The sequence below is a fragment of the Castor canadensis genome, chromosome 13 (genome assembly GCF_047511655.1).
Source record: "Castor canadensis chromosome 13, mCasCan1.hap1v2, whole genome shotgun sequence".
Taxonomy (NCBI): Eukaryota; Metazoa; Chordata; class Mammalia; order Rodentia; family Castoridae; genus Castor; species Castor canadensis.
In genome coordinates this window covers 77909737-77930715 of record NC_133398.1, presented here as the reverse complement: position 1 = coordinate 77930715, position 20979 = coordinate 77909737, and the positions used below count along the sequence as shown (strand labels likewise).

At 37.9% G+C, this 20979-nt stretch overlaps 1 protein-coding gene across 14 annotated transcripts in view; it reads left to right on the top strand.

Moving 5' to 3' along the window:
• Positions 1-20979, top strand: part of Trpm6 (transient receptor potential cation channel subfamily M member 6) — a 138172-nt gene that overhangs the window by 52565 nt on the left and 64628 nt on the right. For 13 of the 14 annotated variants that reach the window (XM_074052056.1, XM_074052054.1, XM_074052053.1 and 10 more), the window contains 6 exons: positions 6427-6561; positions 7502-7555; positions 9499-9639; positions 12018-12152; positions 13605-13885; positions 19575-19803. In XM_074052056.1, the coding sequence (XP_073908157.1) occupies positions 6427-6561; positions 7502-7555; positions 9499-9639; positions 12018-12152; positions 13605-13885; positions 19575-19803 (975 nt within the window). Of the gene's footprint in view, positions 1-6426; positions 6562-7501; positions 7556-9498; positions 9640-12017; positions 12153-13604; positions 13886-19574; positions 19804-20979 lie in introns of those variants that run through there. The other variant, XM_074052067.1, reaches the window with a different exon arrangement.

Below are 20979 nucleotides of genomic sequence, written 5' to 3'. Positions count from 1 at the left end.
CATCCTGGGGTCTACCTCCACCAACTTGAAGATCTCCTTTGTCTCCTCCTATGTTAGAGTTTATGATTTCTGTATCTCAGGACCTCTTCTTTCTTGATTTATTCCTTTATTTTGATAGCACAAATCCTTCAACAACTTTCTGAGAAAATGAGTATGGGAGATAAATATTTTGAGGACTTGTATGTTTGGTTATATTTTAATTCATGATTAGAACTAATGTTTCTTCAGAGTTTTGAATGCCTAGCATTACTGTTGAGAAGTAAAAATCTTTGTTTTCAGATATTTTTCTGTGATGATGTTTTTCCCTCTCTCAGATGCTTAAAAAAATCTTTTTTCAGTGTTCTGAGATTTTGCAATGAGATATTATTGAGAGTATGTATATCCATTATCCTGGGCATACAATTTCAAATTGACATTCCTATGTTTCCATTCCATTCCCTTTTTCTCTGCTGTCTTTCTGAATTCTATTTTCTGAATGTTAAGCCTTATCCACTGTTCTTCTAATCTTACTATTTTTTCCCCCTCTTTGGTTCTGAATATTTTCTTCAGTGTATTTCCTCAGCTTTGGCTTTTTAGCCTTCTGTGAAGCTTTTCTTTTCTAGTAACATGTGGCTAATCTAATAATTCCCCAAAGTAAATTTATTCTCTGGCTCTACTCTCCTCCTCTTTATGTTCAGTGGAATCTGGGAAAGATTTTATCTCTCTCAGGATATTAATGACAGCTTTTTTGAGGTTTTCTTTTTTTTTATTATTATTCATATGTGCATACAAGGCTTGGGTCATTTCTCCCCCCTGCCCCCACCCCGTCCCTTACCACCCACTCCGCCCCCTCCCTCTCCCCCCTACCCCCTCAATACCCAGCAGAAACTATTTTGCCCTTATTTCTAATTTTGTTGTAGAGAGAGTATAAGCAATAATAGGAAGGAACAAGGGTTTTTGATGGCTGAGATAAAGATAGCTATACAGGGAGTTGACTCACATTAATTTCCTGTACATGTGTGTTACCTTCTAGGTTAATTCTTTTTGATCTCACCTTTTCTCTAGTTCCTGGTCCCCTTTTCCTATTGGCCTCAGTTGCTTTAAGGTATCTGCTTTAGTTTCTCTGCGTTAAGGGCAACAAATGCTAACTAATTTTTTAGGTGTCTTACCTATCCTCACCCCTCCCTTGTGTGCTAAAGCTTTTATCATGTGCTCATAGTCCAATCCCATTGTTGTGTTTGCCCTTGATCTAATGTCCACATATGAGGGAGAACATACGATTTTTGGTCTTTTGGGCCAGGCTAACCTCACTCAGAATGATGTTCTCCAATTCCATCCATTTACCAGAGAATGATAACATTTCGTTCTTCTTCATGGCTGCATAAAATTCCATTGTGCCCACCACAAGTGGGCATCCTTGTCTGGTTCCTGATTTTAGAGGAATGGTTTCAGTTTTTCTCCATTAAGTGTAATGCTGGCTGTAAGTTTGTCATATATGGCTTTTATAATGTTGAGGTACTTTCCTTCTATTCCTAGTTTTCTTAGAGCTTTTATCATGAAATGATGTTGGATCTTATCAAAGGCTTTTTCTGCATCTATTGAGATGATCAAGTGGTTTTTGTCTTTGCTTCTGTTAATGTGGTTTATTACGTTTATTGATTTTCGTATGTTGAACCACCACTGCATCCCTGGGGTGAAGCCTACTTGGTTGTGGTGAATAATCTTTTTGATGTGTTGTTGAATTCGGTTTGCCATTATTTTGTTGAGGATTTTTGCATCAATGTTCATTAAGGAGATTGGCCTATAGTTCTCCTTTTTGGAGGTGTCTTTGCCTGGTTTTGGGATAAGTGTAATACTGGCTTCATAAAATGTATTTGGCAGTTTTCCTTCCCTTTCTATTTCGTGGAACAGTTTAAGGAGGGTTGGTATCAGTTCTTCTTTAAAGGTCTGATAGAATTCAGCAGAGAATCCATCAGGTCCTGGACTTTTTTTTTTGGGGAGACTCTTGGTTGCTGCTTCAATTTCATTTTGTGTTATAGGTCTATTCAGGTGATTAATTTCCTCTTGGTTCAGTTTTGGATGATCATATGTATCTAGAAATCTGTCCATTTATTTTAGATTTTCAAATTTATTTGAATATAGGTTCTCAAAGTAGTCTCTGATGATTTCCTGGACTTCCATGGTGTTTGTTGTTATCTCCCCTTTTGCATTCCTAATTCTACTAATTTGGGTTTTTTTCTCTCCTCATTTTAGTCAGGTTTGCCAGGGGTCTATTGATCTTGTTTATTTTTTCAAAGAACCAACTTTTTGTTTCATTAATTCTTTGTATGGTTTTTTTGGTTTCTATTTCGTTGATTTCAGCTCTTATTTTTATTATTTCTCTCCTTCTATTTGTTTTGGGATTTGCTTGTTCTTGTTTTTCTAGGAGTTTGAGATGTATCATTAGGTCATTGATTTGGGATCTTTCAATCTTTTTAATATATGCACTCATGGCTATAAACTTTCCTCTCAAGACTGCCTTAGCTGTGTCCCATAGGTTCCGGTAGGTTGTGTTTTCATTTTCATTGACTTCCAGGAACTTTTTAATTTCCTCTTTTATTGCATCGATGATCCATTCTTCATTAAGTAATGAGTTATTTAGTTTCCAGCTGTTTGCATGTTTTTCGTCTTTACTTTTGTTGTTGACTTCTACTTTTACTGCATTGTGGTCAGATAGTATGCATGGTATTATTTCTATTTTCTTATATTTGCTGAGGCTTGCTTTGTGCCCTAGGATATGATCTATTTTGGAGAAGGTTCCATGGGCTGCTGAGAAGGATATATATTGTGTAGAGGTTGGATGAAATGTTCTGTAGACATCTACTAGGTCCACTTGATCTATTGCATATTTTAGATCTTGGATTTCTTTATTGAGTTTTTGTTTGGATGACCTATCTATTGATGATAATGGAGTGTTAAAGTCTCCCACAACCACTGTGTTGGCGTTTATATATGTTTTTAGGTCTTTCAGGGTATGTTTGATGAAATTGGGTGCGTTGACATTGGGTGCATACAGATTGATGATTATTATTTCCTTTTGGTCTATTTCCCCTTTTGTTAGTATGGAATGTCCTTCTTTATCTCGTTTGATCAATGTAGGTTTGAAGTCTACTTTGTCAGAGATAAGTATTGCTACTCCTGCCTGTTTTCAGGGGCCGTTGGCTTGGTAAATCTTCTTCCAGCCTTTCATCCTAAGCATACGCTTATTTCTGTCGGTGAGATGAGTCTCCTGTAAGCAACAAATTGTTGGATCTTCTTTTTTAATCCATTTTGTCAAACGGTGTCTTTTGATGGGTGAATTAAGTCCATTAACATTAAGCTTTAGTGTACTAATCGATAGTAAGCTGAACAGACATTAGAGAGATAGAGAGAGGATTGAAAATCAAAAAGAAAAAAAATAAAGATAAGAATAAAAATAAAAAATAAGTAAATGAAAGAAAAATCTCTATATAAAAATGTATTAAAATAAAATGAAAAAATAGAAAATTAAAAAAAACCCAAAACATAAAACCAAAAAACCAAAAAAACCTCCAAGTTCAAATGCAATGAAGTTTCAGTCTTTATAATTTGCGTGTCCGTCTCAGTCTCCAATCCTGGAGATGGTGCCTCAGATGTTGTTCTGTAGTTGTCTCATCAAAGGGGACGCATAAAGTAGAACAAAACTACACACACATGCACAAAAAAAACCCCACCAAGTGTCCCAAGTTCAAATGCAATACAGTTTTAGCAAGCTTTTCACCTTGCAGGTGTAATTTGGTTATTCTCTCATCAAAGGTAGGGAGACAAAGAAAAAAAAGAGTCTGGAGACAGTTCTGAGAATGGCATCTGCAGCTGTGGCTTGCCTGCCCGCTGCTGTCCGCCTGCTGTTGCTGGTGGCATTATTTATGCAGATCTCTGGGGTGAGCTAGCACTCACCTGGCCCTGCAGGCTTTGTTTGTCCAGAGTTCTCCTGTGTGGGAGCCTCTGCTACAGGCTTTCCCCTTTCCAAGCACTGGGAAAGGTGTCACTGCCCCGCGTTGTCAGGCCTGCGTGTTTATTTACAGTTCCTGTGGGAGGTGGGTCTTCCCCCCTCTCCTGTGCAGTTTTCCTCCCACCGCCACTTTCACAAGCTTTCCTGTTCCTGCTTACTGGGTGGTGCTGCTGCTCCTGACGGCTGCCATGTTTATTTACAGCTCACGTGGGAAGTGGGTCTTCCCTCCTCTCCTGTGGAGTTTTCCTCCCTCCACCACTGTCACAAGCTTTCCCGCTCCTTGTTGTTGGGCCCGTGCCCCTGCTCCCGCCAGAGGCTCTCCGGCAGCCCAGCTTGTTTATTTACAGTCCTGGGAAGGATTCCCTTCCCCCAATCTTCAGTGTTCAGTGTGCCCCACCCTCTTTCCCACGTGTCTTTATTGCTCTTATTGCTTATTACTCAGTTTCTCTTTTTTTTTTTTTTCCCGGGTGGAGGTCAGTCTCTCCAGGGGGCTATGCTGCTCTGGCCCAGGCTTGTCTGTGGGGGAACCACGGTACCGCGAAGCTCACCTGGCCCGCGTCTTCCCAAGCCGTCTGGGCGCCGGTGACTGGCGGCCCGGTGGCCCTCCTGGTTTCTCCATTTAAGGTGAAGTGGAGATTCTCTGCACCAGCTGGAAGGGTGGAGGGGTCAAAGTTATGCTTCTTCTCAGTGATTATGCTTGCAAAGTGTGTCTCCAGCGTCTCTCCAAGATTTCACTATAGGAGGCTCGCTTTCTGCTTCCTCCCTCTAGCCGCCATCTTGGAATCTTCCTTTTTGAGGTTTTCTTCCTGCATTGTCCAGTATCGTTGGAGCCAATGTGGCTATTTTTCTGGGATTTACTATGTGTCTGGAATATGCCTTAAATTCCCTACTCTGGGGGCCACAAGCAGCTTTCTGCAACCTCAAAAGTATCACAGACCTTCAGCTAGACTCTGCAAGATTTCCTGTTACTGTAACCATTCTGTAGGGGGGTTGGGGAAAAATTCCATAACCAACTTGTTTCTCTGTAAATGACTTGTCTTTCTGACCACCTGTGAACCATATACTGCCAAACCCCCCTGGTCACATAAACCACCTGGGGGGTATATAACTCATCTGCCACTGATCGGGGCTCAGGGCCTTGAGAAATTATCTCCCCTGAGTCCTCTAGCATAGTAAAATTCCTGCTTCCTGCAAAGTGGTCTCGGTGACTTTGTTTCCCTCTTGGTTTCCCGCAACAGTATCTCCTCTTTGATTTTTTCTTTTTTTTTCTTAGTATAATTATACAATTAGTATAATTGTTTAGGGGGATGCATTCTGTTATTTACATATGTGCTTACATATATCCTAATTGATTTTTTTTGATCTGTTTGTCTTGGTTTTTCTGTTTAAGCGGGGAGGATAGAAAGCTCTGGAGAAAATCTGACCCTGTATTTGGAGTTTCCCTATTGACTGAGCTTCATGGTAGGGTGATCTGAATGTCATTTGTTAGCGATTCCCCTGAATGTCAACATTTGTGTTTTTTTTCTTGCATTGGTAATAATACAAGTAAAGAATTTTCTGATACCCTGCCTGGAAGGTACAAACCTTGCTGCTCCTGTTACAGGAGCAAAATGGGGGATATGGCTGGGAAGATTCCAACACTATGGACTCAGCATGTGTACATTTACTTCATGTTGGTGCTGCTGGAATTCTGTGGCATAGATCTATTTGGTTCTTGACATTTTTCTCTTCTCTTAATTGGCTTTCTCAGGACTTAAATCAATTACCATTTGACCAACTTTCCTCTACTTTACAAATGTTGCACTCTTGTCTCCAATCTTGTCTTCCTTGTTCTGTTGGCTTGTCTCTTTTTCTTTTTTGTTTTAAAATTCCCTTTGCTATAGTCTTAATGGGATTTTTAGGTGGGAACAAAATTAGATTAATATATTCAACTTGTCATTTATAATCCAGAAATCAGATAAAGTTTAAATGGAAACATGATACTACCAAAACCAAAACCAAGAACAAAACCAAAACACCAACCACTGACCAACCAAAACCCTCTAAACCAAATTAAACTAAACAAAAAACAACCACCCTGGATTCTCATTAGAATTTCATTAAGCCTGAACATAAGTTTAAAAAACTTTTTTTTTTGGCGGGGGAAGGGGGGTTGAACTCAGGGCCTCACACTTGCTGAGGCAGGAACTTTTCTGCTTGAGCCACTTTTCCTGCCCAGTTTAAGTAGCTTTGAGATCTTTGGGATAGTTTTCCCATCCAAAAACATGAAATGTTTCTTAATTATTCAAGATATCTTCACTTAGGTCCTGCACATTTCTCAGTAAGATTATATTTTATAAATATTGTGTCTGTGTAGTTTTCAGTTCAAATACACATAGTTCTTTATTTCCATTTTGTTAATTGTCTTCTTATTTCTGTTTTATTTGTTCCTCATGAAGCCTGGTGCACTAGAACAGGCAATGTTAGATGCTTTAGCAATGGATCGAGTGGATTTTGTGAAGCTCTTAATAGAAAATGGGGTGAACCTCCATCGCTTTCTTACCATCCCCCGATTGGAAGAGCTCTATAATACAGTGAGTATGGAACATGTCATAGTCATTACCTTTAAGGTTATTTATTAATTAGCTTAAGATTTACCTGTCTCTTTGAATGCTTATGTACAAAGATACTTTGGAGAGATACAGACTTTTCAGTCAAAGGAAAAACATTCTTATCAATTCCATTTTATTCTACTAAGACATAAAGATAAAGGTGTGAATAAGAACAAATTGCTTTTTATTGAATTATTTGTACTGTCTTGACTTAAAGCCAATATTAAAGTGCTATTCCTTTAACTTCCCTGTGTAAATCCTTTGTTGAAACTAGATTGAGTTAGTCATTGGGAAAACATGAATTGCTCAAGTCAAATACCCTTCTTGAAACAGCCTTCTTTATCTTTTGGATATTGTACTTTCTTCAAAGACCCGTTCAAGTCCTGTTTTTTTGATTACTCCAGGTAGTTCACAGTGATCTGTTCCTAGAATATGGATTATTTGCAACTCCTTTTCAGCACACACATTATCATATTGTTGGTTATTTTTTAGTGTGTGTTCTCATTTTTTATTTATTATTAACACCCTGTTGAGTCCCTTTCAAACCTAAATGAACATTGAAAGGATTCAATACTTGTTGATGGAATCCCCTGTTTGATAAGATTTGTAATCATGTGCTAACATTTACACATGATCAAAGAATAGTTATAAGTTACTTAAAAGTGATTTTTGCCTCTTACCACTTAAAGTTAATGTCCTTACTACCTACATATGTGCAACTTACTTTGAAAAATATTTCATCTAATCACATTTTCTCTTGAAAAGTCCTTCCTTAGAATTAATTAGCATATGCTTCATTACCAATGGTATTGAACCAAATTTTCCATTTTCTGGGTTACTTATGCATTCTGAAATAACGTGTTACTCACCCTCAGTATATGGAGTCAAAGGGAATAATTCCTGCTTTTGTTCTTTATCACAGAAACAAGGACCGACTAATATGTTCTTGCACCATCTTGTCCAAGATGTAAAACAGGTAACCTCATTATGAACACTGCTTTAGCTTTGTGATCGAGGAATCACCAGATTTTGTTTTATATATTGTAGATTTAGATTTTATGATGATTTGCCTGTTTTTTTTAAGGTATGATTATCAATAATTTCATTACTAAACTATACTCTATATTTCTTCTTAATTAAAGCTTAAAAAATTTTAATGCACTAAATAAGTGACATTAGCTAAGAACAAACGTGAATCAGGAGGCTGGGGATGTAGCTCAGTGGTAGAGTACTTGCTTAGCATGTGTAAGACCCTGGATTCAGTCTCCAGCATTGCCAAAACCAACAAAAAACAAAACAACAACAGCAACAAAAACACAACAACCCATCCTCTCCCCAAACCTTAACAAAAAAACCCTAGAAACGACAACAAAATCAAACAAACAAATAAACCCCCATGAATCAGAGACATACAACACTTGGAATCAGAGCTTCAGCTCAACATGACAGAGCCACAGTGCCAGTGAAGATAATCATGTCAGCCAAGAGAATTTTGAGGTTCTTTCTTCTTTGGGGAGGACACATGATTTCCATGTCTTGTTATTACTGTTTTGGATATCAGTGACAGCTCAGGGATGCTATCTGTTCTTTTGTGAGGCTAAGCCTTGTTTTTGGGAGTCGGGGGATCTCACTGCTCAAAGCCCTAGTTCATATTTTGCTCAGTATTCTCTTTGACTGTGAGTTAGGTCAGCCTTGACAATTGGAGTATCTTTTACTTGTCACTATGCTTAAAATCCATGCAAACTACATTTTGAAAGTTCCTCTCCCATTTTTTGAAGTGTAGTATCCCATTGAGTAGACTGTGAACTTTCTCTTTATGCTAACTTGGTAGAAGAGCCACATTTACTTGGGAAATGTATAGTAAGCAAAAATATCCACGCTGATGTAAATTTCTTTACATTGTTTTCTGCCATATCAAAATCATTTTCCTTACACTATTTCCTTACACTCTGTCATAGTAAACTGAAGAAAAATGTATGAAATAGGTAAAATATGCATTTAGTTAGTAGCAAATAAGAATATTACTTTGTTGTTCCTTGGGGAAAAAAAACAAATGGAAAAGAAAAATTACATATCTAACCTTATTTCTTGTTCATAGCTTTGTGAATATTATTCACAAGCTGTCCACTGTATGTTTTATACAATTTACTATGAAAAGCAGTACAGAAGTGAACAGCTATAAAGACATAGTAACAAGAGGTTTAAGGAGCCCAAATCACTTTCATTTACTCCAAGACTCACGGACTCAGAAATCTGCCACTCAGCCCTTTAGCAGTCATAACATTTGTCTTGGCACAGCCTCACGTTTTGATATCTTATTTGACTTGTAATTCTATGTTCCTTATTTTTATTTGTTCTACTTCCTTCCATGCTCTTGTTTTATATACGATGTAGTTAGCACAATGCAAAGCTTTGCGTACATTTCAACGGTGAGGATGAAAAATTAAGCCAATGTTAATTTTGGATTGTGTGCATTCACAGTATATGTCACAATTTACTTCTGTTGTAGTAGTTATATAATTTCTAATCAAAACAATATTTTGTACTAGATTTCAGTGTATTTTTTTATTTATTTAAATGTTTGCATACATGCTATATAGAGGGAAAGGAGAGGAGAGACAGGGAAAGAGAGAGAACACAGATGTGACTACACATTTGTGATGTCTGTGAAAGACAGAAGGAGAAAGAATGTAGATGTAAGTATTCATTTGATGTCTATGAAACTAGAAAGCATATTAAGGCTAAGAACTTTTTCCTTCTGAGCAAGCAAATTGTATCAACAGCCAGTTATATTAATAAGTGAGTTTGTAAACAGGATTATAAGGTATGAGTCTATAATTAATTTGGTTATTTCTGATAGCTTGGCAAAAGAGAGAGAAGAGAACAGAAGGTTGTAATTCATTGCATGCTTTGTTGTAGCATACACTTCTCTCAGGCTACAGAATAACACTGATTGACATTGGATTGGTGATAGAATACCTCATTGGTGGGGCGTATCGCAGCAGCTACACTAGAAAAAACTTCAGAGTCCTCTACAATGACCTCTACAGAAAGCATAAGGTAACATAATTGAGAAATGCCCTAGTGAAATTAAGGATAATTAAGAATTGCCGTTCTAGAAGGATGGCCTCGATTTTCAGATGGCAATAGCTTCTAAAATGGACATTTTGTTGTGAACAGTTGTTGCCTGCTGCATGTAAAGTACTGTGCAAAGTGTCTGCCTGTTGGCATGGGATGAACATGAAGACTAAGAGTTTAGAAACTCTTAGAAGAAACAGATGGATGAATAATACAAACAGGATGTATTGTGTGCAATACTGACATAAAAGTAATTGTGACATGAGTGGTTACAGAAATGGCCAGTTCTTTTCTTTAGAAAATTCAGAGGTCAAAAGGTCAAAAGATTAATAGGATTAGATCTATTATCCCATAATAGTCCATAGTCTGGAGATGACACACTTGGAATAACCATGTAGGGATTAAATAAATTTAAAAATAGAATTCTTCTAAAAAAATTATTAATTTTTTTGGTAGCACTGGGATTTGAACTCAGGGCCTCACATTTGCTAGGCAGGCACTCTTACTACTCGAGCTACTCCTCGAGTCCTAGAAAAGTTTTTATAGATTAAAAAACACTTTATTAAAAGATGGGTGAAGATGGGCTGAGTGCTTACTTTGTCTCTTCCCATGGTGTGTCTTGGGCTGTGTAATAAATCTCCTTTCTTTGCCCTTAAAAACAAAACAAGAAGCCAAAACAAAAAACTAAAACAACCATAACAACAAAAACACTTTATTTTTTTTTAATCATAATTTTGGAAATCTGAAAATGCAAAAATAGAGTTGTTGCTTAGTATATCAGCAAAGTTGCTTGTTTCTTACATTTGCTTACAGATCAATAACTAGAGGAGTCTAATTCATTTTAAGGATAGACACCATTAGAAAAGGGAGTTTGGAGGGCGTTTATGTTGGGAGACAAGCTGGGTCAGTGAAGACACACTGCCCAGACATCAAGGTGTGTTTTGCAGTGACAAGGAGACATTTGTCACTGGAAAACCAGTGCCAGGAGGTTGTGAGGGATGAGACTGGAAGGGTGGCTTAGGGAAAGGTCACATAAACAGCCTGGAATACCCACCTATTTGGACTTTTATTTATAAAGAATAAGTGAAGTGAAGGCCCTACTAAACACACACACAAAGGAAACCCAGATCTCACATAGATAATGTTCTATTCAGATTTGTAAGGCATAGGAAAAATTTAAGGTAATATGAATTACTTGATTTAAAAGAGATCCATGTTGCTGTGATCTGCAACTTGCAGATGTGAGGCTGTGAGGGCTGTGTGGCCCAATGTAGAGCATGACAAGAAGTTTCCCTGGTGCTCTGTCTGGAATTGACCCACAGTATGAAGTTACTTTCCAGGGAAGGAGCCAAGTTTATGGTGTTTCAGAGTAGATTGCTACTAGATTGTAGCAGTAACAAGTACATGATTTGGAGTCAGATCTCAGGTTAAGTCCTCGTTTTGTTCCTTATGAGGTATGTAATATTGAGCAATAAACTTAACCTCTCCATGTGCCCGTTTCCTCATCTATAAAATGGGAATATTAGTAATCCTTTCATTGTGAGAAGGATTAAATGAAATAATACCAGAAAAACCCATATTCCTGATACAGAGTGGATATTGAGCAACTCAGTGATAACAGTCACTATGATTATTACCATAATGATACTACTAATTATATATTGCAATAATAATGATAATAGTTTGGGTATTATCATTAAAAAGTCTTGACCTTATTGTTTCTATGTTAGATTTTTATCCATAAAACACAAACTGAAGATAAAGTCATTCAAAACCCATAGTTTGTAACCTCTGTTTCTATGTCAGTCTCAAGAAAGCTTTTTTCCAATTTTGCCTCTCATTGATGAGAACTTCAGCAGCAATGACTTATGCAATTATCAGATCTAGACATTGGAATTGCAGTGGAGATATTATATAATACCTGGAGAAATTCCAGAACGTTTTAACTTGACCTTAACCTTGGAGCTGTTTATGAATGGCAACTTTTTCTTATCAGAACTGTAAATCTTTATTGCCTATTTTGAACTTGTTCCAAGGATAGAACATCCATCGATTCTAACGAAATTTCCACATAGAAAAAGAATGCAGTTATGTAATAGGGAGTGAAAGAGTTGTTCTCGAAGATGTTAGGAAATAACAGTGTTCCTAATACGAAGCAGACCATGAGAGGCTCTGGTTGAGTGAATAATTAGTCTCCAGAGAGATTAATTATTAAGCATGGATGAGAAACAGAAGATTGAATGTTTGATAGAATACAATATTATATATATTTTTCATTATTCTCTAGAAAGAAAATGCTACCTCTATAATCTTTTTTTCTTTCACTTTTTTTTTTAAAACAAAATAACAATATATGGCAGAGAGTGACCAGCTTTGCTCAAAGTCTTTCCCAGCACCCCCTTCACCGGAGACGCTCCTCAGGAAACAGAAGTGAGTCTGCAGAAAGCACGCTGCATTCCCAGTTCTTTAGAACTGCCCAGCCTTACAAATCCAAGGTACCACCCACCTGTTCTTCCAGTGGAAAACAAAGTTGTTTTTGCAGATTGAGACAGTTCTTCATTTAATGTTGGAGCAAGGGTGGTACAAATACGGGAACCATTTACAAGCGCCATAAATCAATGTATGGTGCAAGCCTCAAGCTAACACAGCTGTTCTCTGACAACAATGAGCAAAGGCCAGGGCATAGCACTGACAATGCAGTGACTGTCTGGGCTGGCACTTGAGGTTCTCTTCCTTGTTCTTACCTTGGCCACATCCAGATTGTGACTTAGGCTGGCAGTCTATGTCATGGAATTAAAAAATTGTAATCATTAGCTCAACACTGCACCCTTATCCTTACTTGAGGCTGGTTGGAAGTGAAGGTGGCTTCCTTCCCCACCTTCAGTTCTCTCAGCCTCTCCTTACATATCTTCTTTTTTCCTCTCTAAGGCTTTCTTGAAATTAATTTTAGTCTAATGTTATAGTATAACAAAGATCTTGTGTTTGTGTGTGCACATGTGTGTACATGTGTGGATGTATGCACACGCTCCTTTGTTCTTATTCACTCAGTCCCACTTTCCACTGGAGATAAATGTTTTTGCACGAGAGCTTCCATGTAAATGGATACCATGTTGGTTGAAAGAAATTTGCTTTTCATGGCTCCTGGGATGAAAAGGTATTTGGTCACCCTTGGCCACATGAACACAGATTCCCTTTATTTATAGAAATAGAGGAAACATATCACATATATTTTTGCTATGATGCCTCAAATTACAAAGAATAATTATGGAATCTTTGTTCTTTTCTGGGCTTTCCATTGAGTACTTGATTGAACTGGGAGGAAGGTGGGTTAGGGCAGATAAGATGGTGACTGAGAAATACTCCCACCTTCCTCAAGGTGATCACCACAGAACAGTATAAGGAGCACTGAAAATAGAGACATATGGAGTGGTACAGAAGTAAATGGCAAGTTCAAGTGACATTTGAGATAAGCTACCATGGGGAGAGTATTATTTCATTATTAACTGTTATCATTACTACAGAATTATCAACTGGTCAATTTGGATGCATGTTTGCAACACTCTTGACATTCTTCTAAAGGGGAAAAATGTTTAATCTATTTGCTAAGGCAAGGTTAGAAATTTTTTCATAATTCTCATTTATCCAATATATTATTTCAACCAATCTCATTGAGAAATTAAAAGTTATCATATAATTGGACATATCTCAAAGCAGTTGAAGTTGCTAAATGAATTTTAGGTATCTCAGCTTAGAGACTTTGTATCTACTATATAAAATAGATTACTATAAACAGTCTAATCTTTGCTAACTGGTTTATAAAGTCATGTTTATATTTCCATATGTTTTTGAGTAGTTATTTTAAAAAATATCTCTAGAATACTTGTATTACATTAGGTAAAACTACATCTGAGTATTTGGGACCTTATTCCTATTTTTCTTCCTAACAGGAAAAATCTGGAGTTCATCATAAGTCAAAAAAGAAGTCAAAAGAAAGAGAAAGCATATCAGATGACCCTGAGTCTACTGGCTTTATTTACCCTTACAATGACCTGCTGGTTTGGGCTGTGCTGATGAAAAGGCAGAAGATGGCTATGTTCTTCTGGCAGCATGGAGAAGAGGCCACGGTTAAGGCAGTGATTGCTTGTATTCTCTACCGAGCCATGGCCCGGGAAGCTAAGGAGAGCAACATGGTGGATGATGCATCAGAAGAGTTGAAAAATTATTCAAAGTAGGAGTTATCTCTTCCCTTCTCACTTAACGGTTATTTGACAATTATTAGAATGGTTAGACACTTTTATCTCCCTTATCTTAGCACTTGTAAGAGAAGTGGACTTAGTGCCGTGTTTATTAGTCAGGGTTTTCCAAAGAGAAAGAACTATTAGTATATGTAGATAAATATATGAGGAGGACTTATTAGAGAATTGACTTATGCAGTTACAGTGGCTGAGATGTCCCATGACAAGGTCTGCAGGCTGGAGACCCTTGAATGCTAGCAGCATTGCTCAGTCCATGTCCAAAGGTCTTAGAACCAGTGAGTCCATAGGGCTGAGAGTCTGAGAACCTGGGAAGGGTGTAAGTCCTGGAGTCCATCAGCTAGTACATCAGTCCTCCATATGGAGGGTGGATGTACATTTCTGTTCTCAAGGGCAGATACTAAGTCACCTTCTGTATTTGTTATCCCTGGGTCTTTGGAGGGTTGAGTGGGGCACCCTACACCAAGAAGGAATTTTCCCCATGTATCAGACTCACATGATGACCTCCTTTGGAAGTACCCTCACATACATACTCAAAATAATTCTCTATCTGGTTTCTAGATTATTTCTTCATCCAGTCATGTTAATACATAACAATAACCATTACAAGTTACATTTTATGGATTCTCCTATTTAAGGGTCTGTAGGATTTTTTTTCCTTTTTTTTTTATTCGTATGTGCATACAATGTTGGGGTCATTTCTCCCCCCTCCCCCCATCCCCTCCCTTACCCTTCACTCTGCCTCCTCCCTCTCCCCCCCCACCCCCTTAATACCCGGCAGAAACTATTTTGCTCTTATCTCTAATTTTGTTGAAGAGAGAGTATAAGCAATAATAGGAAGGAACAAGGGTTTTTGCTAGTTGAGATAAGGATGGCTATACAGGGAGTTGACTCACATTGATTTCCTGTGCATGTGTGTTACTTTATAAATTAATTCTTCTTGATCTAACCTTTTCTCTAGTTCCTGGGCCCTTCTTCTATTGGCCTCAGTTACTTTTAAGGTATCTGCTTTAGTTTCTCTGCGTTGAGGGCAACAAATGCTATCTAGTTTTTTAGGTGTCTTACCTATCCTCACCCCTTCCTTGTGTGCTCTCGCTTTTATCATGTGATCATAGTCCAGTCACCTTGTTGTGTTTGCCCTTGATCTAATGTCCGCATATGAGGGAGAACATACGATTTTTGGTCTTTTGGGCCAGGCTAACCTCACTCAGAACGATGTTCTCCAATTCTATCCATTTACCAGCGAATGATAACATTTCGTTCTTCTTCATGGCTGCATAAAATTCCATTGTGTATAGATATCACATTTTCTTGATCCATTCATCAGTAGTGGGGCATCTTGGCTGTTACCATAACTTGGCTATTGTGAATAGTGCTGCAATAAACATGGGTGTGCAGGAGCCTCTGGAGTAACCTGTGTCACAGTCTTTTGGGTATATCCCCAAGAGTGGTATTGCTGGATCAAATGGTAGATCGATGTTTAGCTTTTTAAGTAGCCTCCAAATTTTTTTCCAGAGTGGTTGTACTAGTTTACATTCCCACCAACAGTGTAAGAGGGCTCCTTTTTCCCTGCATCCTTGCCAACACCTGTTAGTGGTGTTACTAATGATGGCTGTTCTAACAGAGGTGAGGTGGAATCTTAGTGTGGTTTTAATTTGCATTTCCTTTATTGCTAGAGATGGTGAGCATTTTTTCATGTGTTTTTTGGCCATTTGAATTTCTTCTTTTGAGAAATTTCTGTTTAGTTCACTTGCCCATTTCCTTATTGGTTCATTAATTTTAGGAGAATTTAGTTTTTTAAGTTCCCTATATATTCTGGTTATTAGTCCTTTGTCTGATGTGCAGCTGGCAAATATTTTCTTCCACTCTGTGGGTGTTCTCTTCAGTTTAGAGAACATTTCTTTTCTTTTTTTTTTTTCATTTTTCTTTTATTATTCATATGTGCATACAAGGCTTGGTTCATTTCTCCCCCCTGCCCCCACCCCCTCCCTTACCACCCACTCCGCTCCCTACCTCTCCCCCCCCCAATACCCAGCAGAAACTATTTTGCCCTTATTTCTAATTTTGTTGTAGAGAGAGTATAAGCAATAAGAGAAAGGAAAAGGGTTTTTGCTGGTTGAGATAAGGATAGCTATACAGGGCATTGACTCACATTAATTTCCTGTGTGTGGGTGTTACCTTCTAGGTTAATTCTTTTTGATCTAACCTTTTCTCTAGTACCTGTTTCCCTTTTCCTATTGGCCTCAGTTGCTTTTAAGGTATCTGCTTTAGTTTCTCTGAGTTAAGGGCAACAAATGCTAGCTAGTTTTTTAGGTGTCTTACCTATCCTCACCCCTCCCTTGTGTGCTCTCGCTTTTATCATGTGCTCATAGTCCAATCCCCTTGTTGTGTTTGCCCTTGATCTAATGTCCACATATGAGGGAGAACATACGATTTTTGGTCTTTTGGGCCAGGCTAACCTCACTCAGAATGATGTTCTCCAATTCCATCCATTTACCAGCGAATGATAACATTTCGTTCTTCTTCATGGCTGCATAGAATTCCATTGAGTGTAGATACCACATTTTCTTAATCCATTCGTCAGTGCTGGGGCATCTTGGCTGTTTCCATAACTTGGCTATTGTGAATAGTGCCGCAATAAGCATGGATGTGCAGGTGCCTCTGGAGTAACAGTCTTTTGGGTATATCTCCAAGAGTGGTATTGCTGGATCAAATGGTAGATCGATGTCCAGCTTTTTAAGTAGCCTCCAAATTTTTTTCCAGAGTGGTTGTACTAGTCTACATTCCCACCAACAGTGTAAGAGGGTTCCTTTTTCCCCACATCCTCGCCAACATCTGTTGTTGGTGGTGTTGCTGATGATGGCTATTCTAACAGGGGTGACGTGGAATCTTAGCGTGGTTTTAATTTGCATTTCCTTTATTGCTAGAGATGGTGAGCATTTTTTCATGTGTTTTCTGACCATTTGAATTTCTTCTTTTGAGAAAGTTCTGTTTAGTTCACGTGCCCATTTCTTTATTGATTCATTAGTTTTGGGAGAATTTAGTTTTTAAAGTTCCCTGTATATTCTGGTTATCAGTCCTTTGTCTGATGTATAGTTGGCAAATATTTTCTCCCACTCTGTGGGTGTTCTCTTCAGTTTAGAGACCATTTCTTTTCTTGAGCAGAAGCTTTTTAGTTTTATGCAGTCCCATTTAACTATGCTATCTCTTAGTTGCTGTGCTGCTGGGGTTCCATTGAGAAAGTTCTTACCTATACCTACTAATTCCAGAGTATTTCTTACTCTTTCCTGTATCAACTTTAGAGTTTGGGGTCTGATATTAAGATCCTTGATCCATTTTGAGTTAATATTGGTATAGGGTGATATACATGGATCTAGTTTCAGCTTTTTGCAGACTGCTAACCAGTTTTCCCAGCAGTTTTTGTTGAAGAGGCTGTCTTTTCTCCATCATGTATTTTTAGTGCCTTTGTCAAAGACAAGTTGGTTATAGTTGTGTGGCTTCATATCTGGGTCCTCTATTCTGTTCCACTGGTCTTCATGTCTGTTTTTGTGCCAGTACCATACTGTTTTTATTGCTATTGCTTTGTAATATAGTTTGAAGTCGGGTATTGTGATACCTCCAGCATTGTTCTTTTGACTGAGTATTGCCTTGCCTATTTGTGCTTCCTGTGTTTCCATATAAATTTCACAGTAGGTTTTTCGATCTCTTTAATGAATGTCATTGGAATTTTGATGGGAATTGCATTAAACATGTAGATTACTTTTGGGAGTATCGACATTTTTACTATGTTGATTCTACCAATCCATGAGCATGGGAGATCTCTCCACTTTCTATAGTCTTCCTCAATCTCTTTCTTCAGAAGTTTATAGTTTTCCTTGTAAAGGTCGTTCACATCCTTTGTTAGGTTTACACCTAGGTATTTGATTTTTTTTTGAGGCTATTGAAAATGGAATTGTTTTCATATATTCTTTCTCAGTTTGTTCATTATTAGTGTATAGAAATGCTAATGATTTTTCTATGTTGATTTTATATCCTGCTACCTTGCCATAGCTATTGATGGTGTCTAGGAGCTTTTGAGTAGAGTTTTTTGGGTCTTTAAGTTATAGGATCATGTCATCTGAAAATAAGGATATTTTGACAGTTTCTTTACCTATTTGCTGACTAGGAATTCCAGTATTATGCTGAATAAGAGTGGAGATAGTGGGCATCCTTGTCTGGTTCCTGATTTTAGAGGAATGGTTTCAGTTTTTCTCCATTTAAGTATAATGCTGGCTTAGGTTTGTCATATATACCTTTTATAATGTTGAGGTACTTTCCTTCTATTTCTGGTTTTCTTAGAGCTTTTGTCATGAAATGGTGTTGGATCTTATCAAAGCCTTTTTCTGCATTTACTGAGATGATCAAGTGGTTTTTTGTCTTTGCTACTGTTAATGTGGTTTATTATGTTTATTGATTTTTGTATGTTGAACCACCCCTGCATTCTTGGGATGAGCCTACTTGGTTGTGGTGAATGATCTTTTTGATGTGTTGTTGAATTCGGTTTGCCATTATTTTATTGAGGATTTTTGCGTCAATGTTCATTAAGGAGATTGGCCTATAGTTCTCCTGGATTTTTTTTTTTTTGAGGCAGGGTCTTACTATGTAGCCCAGGTTGGCTCCAAGCTTGTAGTGATCATTCTGCCTCATCCTCCAGAGTGCTGGGAAAATAGGTTTGTTCTACCACATCCACTTTCTTTGGGTTTTTAAGGAGCTTTGTGGACTAGAGGAAAGAGAGGTGGCCTTCAGGTCAGGAGATCTGGGCCCCAAGTCCAGCTGCTTACTAATTGGGCAAGTTAGTTGACTAGACTTCTAGAATTCAGCTTCAAAGGTATATATAGTTAATGATTTTTAAATGAATGAGGTTGAGAGTCCCTCTGGACTCCCAAAGTCTATGATGCTAAGTTAAATTAAGGCTTCTTGTTTACCTTTAGTATCTCTCAAGTTTGGAAAACAAATGGATGTATTGCATTAAACATGCAGAGTAATGGTAGAAGATAGAAAAGCTAGGAATTTTTTGTGATTGCTAAACTGTTATACTAGTGAGGACAGAAAGGAGACTAATTTATAATCTGAATTTAAAATCCCAAAGGATGACATCTTTTTCAGAGCAAATCACCTCCTGGAAATTTCCTTGAGGGTGTTTTCAGGTCTAGCTTCTTACATAAGTCATTTAGGTATTTTGTCAAATCTTTAAAATAAAAAAGTGATTCCACAATGTTCTTGTCACTAGTTTAGTTTTGAACAGTGCTATTAAATGCTAGAGACCCACACCCAGCTCTCTGTAGTGTGTTGCATAGTGAGGAGTGGCTTCTCCCATGCACAGTTCAAGTATAAACTAAATTCTGTATGCTGCAAGGTAAGCATCTTTTTGTTCTTCTGTTCCCTCAGAATAGGGAGAAAAATTCCCTTCCTGAGTAGCCATCCCTTCAGCTTCTACAAACTGAGATTATTTATAATTTATTGGATTGTTTATAATCAAACTGTGTTATGTATAATATAGCCTTATTTTGTTTTTGCTATACAGGCTAATTAGCTGGTGGTTACTGAGTATCATACCCAATGTTTTAGAACATCTCTGGGGCTCTCACCTGCCTTTGTGTTCTCTGTCCATCACTATGTCATTAGACAGTTTGGCCAGCTGGCCCTGGATGTGTTGGAGAAGGCGTTCAAGCAGAATGAGCCAATGGCCATGAAGCTGCTGACATATGAACTCAAGAACTGGAGCAATTCTACCTGCCTGAAACTGGCCGTGTCTGGAGGGCTGCGCCCCTTTGTGTCGCATTCTTGTACCCAAATGCTGCTGACAGACATGTGGATGGGGCGCCTGAAAATGAGGAAAAACTCTTGGCTGAAGGTACATTCACTTGCCATATGGGGTTTAATATTAGTTTAGAAGGTCTGGACTCTTTCTGGTCCCTGTTTTTGTTTCTTCCAGAAGGGTATTCTCAGGAAAACCAGTCAACATCTTCTTACAGGTAACTAGGGTCTTCCCAGAAGAATCTCTGAGAACTGCCTTATTTACCACTGTCACAGTGACTTTTCAAAAGTGGGGATAATTATATCTGCCCTGTCCACCACAAAGTCATGCTCCTGTAAGGTGGTTAGAAGTTAAGAGCATGCATAAACTTTGCAAAATTTCACTATTGTTTAATGCCATTGCTTCTGATAATTCTAGCAAAAGTAAATGAGACTTTTTAGTCATTTTTTTCTCAGTTTAAGAATATTAACAAGGGCTGGGTGTATAGCTTTTTGCTAGAGCACTTGACTAGCATGCCTAAGGCCCTGGGTTTGAACTTTAGCACTGAAAAATACAGATGTATTAACAGATAATAAACTAAGTAAAATTGGCACTATTGTTGTGTCCATCTAGTTCATCTAATGCCCTGAAACACATCTGTTCACACCACTACCATCTCTAAATTCTCAGTCTGATCTTAAATTATCAAGAGTAATTTAGTTAACTGCTAAGAAATTTTAACTTTTGACATGGGACCTAAGCTTCAAGTTTTAGGTTGTGGTCAAACGTAAAAAGTTCCTATTCTTATGAAACTGAACAGAAGGGGATAAGACGTGAATGTTAAGAGCTACATAAGACCCTATTTTGTATTTTAATTTTATCCTTCCTATAGTTCCTAAAAATATGGTGCATCCCAAACAGACTGACTATTCTAAACCGTATATGCATTTTTGGAAAACTCAAAAAAAAAGTAAGATATAAAATATCTAGAAGAGTTTGTACATTTTAATTTCTATCTATGAGATTACAGAAATAAGAGAAACATCAGTCAAAAATTATTGCATGTAGAGTCTTCTTTAGCAAAATATCAGAGAAATGTAGCTGGGAGTTCAGGGCCAGAGGCCCAACTCTGGGGGTTCCACATGTTAGCTCTGGTCACTCATTTCAACACACCCAATAAAGAAAATACTAGTGATGAAGGACAGAGAAAGGACACTTACCAAGGCGGCACCAGTGTGCCATAGGAAGAGGCAAAGTAAGTACTTCAGCCAGTTTTTGTGGTACAGAAGTGAG